The following is a 7,285-nucleotide window of genomic DNA, read 5'->3' as shown; positions in this document are numbered from 1 at the left end:
GGTGCGCACTGCTGCTACCTAGGGGGAACTGTGTAAAACTCGAGAGTTTGCTCTTTCCAACAGCACGTTGTTCATGCACATGTCTCAAATAACATAATAGTTATGATTTTTTTAAATCGGTTGATTCTTTTTGATACAATCTCATATCACAGGTCGTTTCATAGGAACTGTGGCTGGGTGTAAAAGATATAAAAACACAGACATACTATTTAATAAGGGACTTTTTATTCTATAAAACATTTCCAGTCATACCATAGTAACACAGCAGTACTGTTCTCGCATCAGCACATTTGTTAGAGAAATCTTTTGCAGATAGATATAGGATCCACTGTAACTTAGTCCGGTTGCCCAGTTGGCATCACAATTATATCGTGTACCTGCAACAAAAGTTTACATTGGTATTAAGAACTTGCAAATAACTGAGCTGCATATTTTTGTTTTTCTACATGATGGATTAATTCTCTGTGAGGATGCCTCACCTCGCTCCCACCATCATTTAGCGCGGACATAGTAAAGACGATGCTAGGACTCATTTCTCAACACAGTCCTACACTACAGGCCATTAAAATTGCTACATCAAAAAGATGACGTGCTACAGACGCGAAGTTGAACCGACAGGAAGAAGATGCTGTGATATGCAAATGATCAGCTTTTCAGAGCATTCACACAAGGTGGGCACCGGTGGCGACACCTACAACGTGCTGACATGAGGAAAGTTTCCAACCGATTTCTCATACACAAACAGCAGTTGACCGGCGTTGCCTGGTGAAACGTTGTTGTGATGCCTCGTGTAAGGAGGAGAAATGCGTACCATCACGTTTCCGACTTTGATAAAGGTCTAATTGTAGCCTATCGCGATTGCGGTTTATCGTGTCGCGACATTGCTGCTCGCGTTGGTCGAGATCCAATGACTGTTAGCAGAATATGGAATCGGTGGGTTCAGTAGGGTCATACGGAACACCGTGCTGGATCCCAACGGCCTCGTATCACTAGCAGTCGAGATGACAGGCATCTTATCCGCATAACTGTAACGGATCGTACAGCCACGTCTCGATCCCTGAGTCACCAGATGAGGACGTTTGCAAGACAACAACCATCTGCACGAACAGTTCGACGACGTTTGCAGCAGCATGGACTATCAGGTCGGACACCATGGCTGCGGTTACCCTTGACGCTGCATCACAGACAGGAGCGCCAGCTACGGTGTACTCAACGACGAACCTGGGTGCAAAATGGCAAAACGTCATTTTTTCAGATGAATCCAGGTTCTGTTTACAGCATCATGATGGTCGCATCCGTGTTTGGCGCCATCGCGGTGAACTCACATTGAAAGCGTGTATTCGTCATCGCCATACTGGCGTATCACCCGGCGTGATGGTATGGGGTGCCATTGGTTACACGTCTCGGTCACCTCTTGTTCGCATTGACGTCACTTTGAACAGTGGACGTTACATTTCAGATGTGTTACGACCCGTGGCTCTACCCTTCATTCGATCCCTGCGAAACCCTACATTTCAGCAGGATAATGCATGACCACATGTTGCAGGTCCTGTACGGGCCTTTCTGGATTCAGGAAATGTTCGACTGCTGCCCTGGCCAGCACATTCTCCAGATCTCTCACCAACTGGAAACGTCTGGTCAATGGTGGCCGAGCAACTGGCTCGTCACAATATGCCACTCTTGATGATCTGTGGTATCGTGTTGAAGCTGCATGGCCAGCTGTACCTGTACACGCCATCCAAGCTCTGCTTGACTCAATGCCCAGGCGCATCAAGGCCGTTATTACGGCCAGAGGTGGTTGTTCTGGGTACTGATTTCTCAGGGTCTATGCACCCAAATTGCGTGAAAATGTTATCACATGTCAGTTCTAGTATAATATATTTGACCAATGAATACCCGTTTATCATCCGCATTTCTTCTTGGTGTAGCAATTTTAATGGCCAATAGTGTATTTCGTTAAAATAACTTCAATTAAATTAAATTCATCTCTTTATCTATGGAAAACACTCAATAAATCGTTTTTCTGTTCATTAAGTTTTCGACGGTATATGACTGCATTCTCAATAAGAAATATTCCTTCAACGTTTCGACCACAGTTTTAAATGGTTTTCTTCGGGATGTTTTGCTTACTGAAGGAACTAAAACATCCTGAAGTAAACAAAACGTCCTGAGGAACGCCATTTGCAACAGTGGCCGAAACGTTTGAGGAATTTTGCATGCTGCAATCAAATATCCTGAAAATTGAATTTTTTCATTACGAGAGTATTGAATGGCGATCTGTTGTAATTGTTAAAACTCATTCAAAAGCCAAGATGACATCAAAGTTTTTTATTCAAGACAACCGGTTTCAACCGTCTTTGCTGTCATCTCAGATCTTAAACACATGTAGAAAAACATGTTAGTTTTACGCTGAACGTCATGCACAAGATGTCAAGTGGAAAACTCAGCGTATTATAAACGTTTGTCACCGATAAAGTATTTAAAAACACTAAGGACCTTGTCCAAAACTTCATGTTCATATACATATTGTTCATAGATGCTAGTTATATGAGACAAATGCGGTACACATCTGTTTACATGTACTGGACACGTGTGGCTTTTGAATGGATTTTAACAATAGCCTGAAGAATTTTATGGACAGTGACAACGTCCGCGGAAGCCTAAGTTTACATTAAACCACTTTCCTCTCCACATGCTCCACATAGATACTGTGCAAATCACATTTAAGTACCTGGCAGAGGGTTGAGATGTTGAAATGCATAAATCTTTTCTGGACTAAATTATCTAATTTTATTCCATTTTTGTAATTCATTTTCGCATCTTAAGCATTCTTGTACCAATTAAATATATATGAATGCTGATTATGAACTGAAGAAACAGCACACCAGTTACGTCAAAAAACAGATATTTTATGCAGATGGTATGCTGTTTCTCCACATCAGCACCCATCAAAAACAGTTGCTGAAAATGATGAAGAAAATTCTAAATGACAAGATTTGTCTTTGAGGTGGGCGGAGACGTGTGGGGGGAAATGCTGACGTAATCGGCGCTCGGCGGTACCAGCAGAAACTGCAATATTTAGCTTCACCACGCAGTTTTGACACTACAACTGCTAAGTCGCTAGTGTTGGCAGAAATGAAAAAAAAAGGAACAGGGAAGTCGACATGAAGCTTTCCGGACATATCCGATATGTGACGAAACCGAACGACGGCTTCATCGGACACATTATGTCGTGGCACTTACACGCAGTTACCATTGTTAGCGAAGTGATTATCACCAAATGGAACGTGCGTAGTTTTTCTTTCAGTTCTAGCTCTAAGAGGGATAGGCGGGCCGCTACTTTATTCATATACAGAATATCTAATAATAAATCAATACTTAAACATACTGCCCTAAAACCAGCGGTATATTTACAATGTGAAACCGATATTTTTATAGGCCGGCACGTAGATATTTTTCTGTCGATATACTGATATATCGATACTTTTTCTCTATATATCAATCGATATATCTGATTCCAGGTATTTTTAACAATATTGATAATCCCACTGTGATGAGTGGGAATTTTGCACTGAACTTTGAGGAACGGTGTTCGCGGAAACACAAGCCATTCGCTGGTTCATAAAAATTGTCCCGGGGGGGGGGGGGGGGGGGGAGGAGAAGATTAGAGTTTAACGTCCTGTCGACAGCTAGGTCATTAGGGACGGAGAACAAGCTCAGATACGGGAAGGATGGAGAAGGAAAACGGCAGCGCTCATTCGAAGGAACCATCGCGGCATTTGCCTTAAGCGGTTTGGGGAAATCACTGAAAACCTAAATCAGGATGGGCGGGCGTTGGTACGAACCGTCGTCCTCCCGAATGCGAGTCCAGTGTGCTAACCACTGCACTACCCTTCTCGAGCCTATGGAGGGAGTTAAGTTTCGTTACGAACGTATTCACTGGGCAGAATTTAGTGGAGCTTAGCCGTTGGCGGAAAACGGTGTATGTTAACTCTGGCGAGAGCAGAGGGGAGTCATCTCTGCTGAGGCACTCTTGTTCGAGAGTTGGGCGGAGTCACTGGGGACTCAGATCTGGTACAGGACACTGCTCCGCAGCTACTGTCGTGGCGTCCGATTGGAGACGCTTTACTTCTGAGCCCCAAGACGACGTCCAGCATCCAATCTGTCGGCAGTCGCCCACATTTCTCCAACCTGCAGCTCAGGTAATGGCGAGAATCTGCAGCATAGGCGACCGGGAATGAGAGTTATCAATCGTTCGGTAGCTGAGTGGTTTTGGCTAAGTTATAAAGCCTGTATCTCGATACTTTTGAATAAGCGTTCCAAGGCTCATCAGCGACACAGTTAGTTATGGTAGTTGCTTATGACATCCTATGTCTTGTGCAACGTCGGAGCGATCACTGTACGGACACTGTCATCGTTTCTTTTTGTCGGCGATTTGTAAGATGTCGGTTATTTCCTTCTTTCTTGTTCCAAGCTGATTTTTTTCTAGTGTATCAGTCATTAGTTTACACTGCTCATTATCAACAAGGATTACTTGGTTTATTTCAAATGGTTCAAATGGTTCTGAGCACTATGGGACTCAACTACTGAGGTCATTAGTCCCCTAGAACTTAGAACTAGTTAAACCTAACTAACCTAAGGACATCACAAACATCCATGCCCGAGGCAGGATTCGAACCTGCGACCGTAGCGGTCTTGCGGTTCCAGACTGCAGCGCCTTTAACCGCACGGCCACTACGGCCGGCCACTTGGTTTATTTGCTCTATATATTACTCTCGAAGTCATTTTGTCGGAAAATTCGTATTACGTATTTGTTGCAGAGGTTTGTAATAAAACATTGAAGGAGTGTGCAAAAAAGGGACAGAAGCTCGCAGTATGGACGCTAGAGTGTCTGCTGAAGTGTCGGAAGTGGACGTTAACGCTTGGTCCGATTCTTCGCCACTTAAAGATGTTCAGCTGAGCCAGCGCACTAAGCCACAAGCAAATTCAGTTGACGGGCAAGATGCAATCGATATGGTGCTCAAGGACATTGAGGAAATGGGACAAAAAATGTGCCACGACGTAAGTAAGCGGTATAAAGATATGGCGGATGGAGTGAGTAAAGAGATGTTGGCTGGACAGGAGGCGCGGTCAGTGGATGTTGCGCTCCAAGTGGAGCAGGATCCGATAAGACAGTAGCAGATCAGAGGGACAGAAAACCGTCGAGGGGAGATGTCTGACGAGGAAGTTCCAGGGCGAGACAGCAATAAGGGGCAGGTAGACGAGAGTAATCAAGATCAGGAAAGGTTTAAGGGGAGAGCAGCAATGTTAAATGGATAGTCAGGGTCTGTGGATAATGACCGTAGCTGGCGTGTAAAAATGACAGCCAAGTTACGAGACTCTACAGCGCAGAGTTCAGGACGGTAGAAGAAAAGGAGATAGAAAAGAATAAGGTAAGCAATGAGGAATTTCAACCTGAAGTAGTTGTGGCACTGCAGCAAGGAAACTGTAGTGTTGCTTCCGCAGTTTCAGATGGAACCAGCAGGAAATCTGCAGCTACGAATCGTGATGACAATACTCAACTGAGTACGTGATTTCCTACTTCAGCAAAGGAGTTTGGAGAGGATGAAGTTGTGGCGAGTTAGTTATTAATGATGATAAAATTTAACGTCTGGTGTGATAGCCGCAAGCAGTACCGAGGGAAGCTCGCAAGAGCAGATGTTTGACATGGTGATGTGCAAAGCGAGGTACGAGGGTTGTCCAGAAAGTACTGCACTGATTTATTTTTCTCAGCCGAAAACATTGCTACGAATACGAAACCTTACGCCGTCGGCACACGGACCAGGCATCCGAACGTTGAGCGTCGAGCGTGGCGAATTTCTGACGACATGGAGTTGAATAGCACGTTCGGGAGCTTTTCCGAACGTGCAGAGCAATATCTAGCACGTCAGATATTCTGAGCGTGTGTCTGAGCGTTGACCAATCAGATGGCACAACGAAACCTACGTCACATGCACACCATTTCCCTTCAGCACAGAGTTGCGAGCCGCCATATTGGCATTCATTTCAAGCCTATACGTATACATGCCGTTTCTGAGCACCAGCAAATTGAGAATCACTGGAAAACCCGTTGTTAACTGTGTGATTCGTTGCAATAAAGTAATGAGAAACGTCATACTCGTGACAAAATACTTGCGTATTATGAGAGCTGCGACACACTGGGGATTCACCAAAAACATATTGTTCTTGGTACAATTTGTTACCATTAAATTTCGATTAGCAACATAGCTACGACTAAAGCTTTTAGCAAATGGCTACCGATTCCGTGTTGTTGGATTAGCGTAGTGAGTAGCGACACTTGTTTGCGTCATGATGTGTGATAGTTCGGTGGTTCGCGTCTACCCACGTTTAAATTTTTTTCTAACATTCGCGTTTTTAATAGGTTCTGATGCTTTATAATTAGTTTAATATAAGTATATACTGTTGTGTTGGCAGAAGAGCCAACACCGTGTTACTAGAGGAGGCCGAAATGCACGCGTTTTAGCTCACGCAGGCTGGCGTGAGGAGGGAAGAACTATACCGAGATGAGGTCTGGAACATGACAAGGAATTAGAATTCAGAAAGCGGATGTAATTAGTTTGATACTTAACTTTAATCCATTAATGATGAACGTCGCTCTTGGCGGTACATGATTCACAATATTATCTGTTCAGAATACATTCTGGAAGTAACTGAATATGGCGCCTTGCTAGGTCGTAGCAAATGACGTAGCTGAAGGCTATGCTAAACTGTCGTCTCGGCAAATGAGAGCGTATGTAAACAATGAACCATCGCTAGCAAAGTCGGCTGTACGAGGTGCATTCAAGTTCTAAGGCCTCCGACTTTTTTTCTAATTAACTACTCACCCGAAATCGATGAAACTGGCGTTATTTCTCGACGTAATCGCCCCGCAGACGTACACATTATTCACAACGCTGACGCCATGATTCCATGGCAGCGGCGAAGGCTTCTTTAGGAGTCTGTTTTGACCACTGGAAAATCGCTGAGGCAATAGCAGCACGGCTGGTGAATGTGCGGCGACGGAGAGTGTCTTTCATTGTTGGAAAAAGCCAAAAGTCACTAGGAGCAAGGCAGGTGAGTAGGGAGCATGAGGAATCACTTCAAAGTTGTTATCACGAAGAAACTGTTGCGTAACGTTAGCTCGATGTGCGGGTGCGTTGTCTTGGTGAAACAGCACATGCGCAGCCCTTCCCGGACGTTTTTGTTGCAGTGCAGGAAGGAATTTGTTCTTCAAAACATTTTCGTA

General features: G+C 44.4%; 1 protein-coding gene across 2 annotated transcripts in view; it reads right to left on the bottom strand.

Annotated features, from left to right (window-relative positions):
- Nucleotides 1–203: 203 nt before the first annotated feature.
- The window catches only part of LOC126456809 (dehydrogenase/reductase SDR family member 11-like), a 434,906-nt gene continuing 427,824 nt past the window's right edge, over nucleotides 204–7,285 (bottom strand). For both annotated transcript variants that reach the window (XM_050092601.1, XM_050092602.1), the window contains exon 6: nucleotides 204–377. In XM_050092601.1, the coding sequence (XP_049948558.1) occupies nucleotides 336–377 (42 nt within the window). In that variant the 3' untranslated portion in view covers nucleotides 204–335. The remainder of the gene's footprint in view (nucleotides 378–7,285) is intronic.

Source organism: Schistocerca serialis, chromosome 2, assembly GCF_023864345.2.
Source record: "Schistocerca serialis cubense isolate TAMUIC-IGC-003099 chromosome 2, iqSchSeri2.2, whole genome shotgun sequence".
Taxonomy (NCBI): Eukaryota; Metazoa; Arthropoda; class Insecta; order Orthoptera; family Acrididae; genus Schistocerca; species Schistocerca serialis.
Note: the sequence above shows the minus strand (reverse complement) of the source record. Positions and strands in the feature narration are given on the sequence as shown.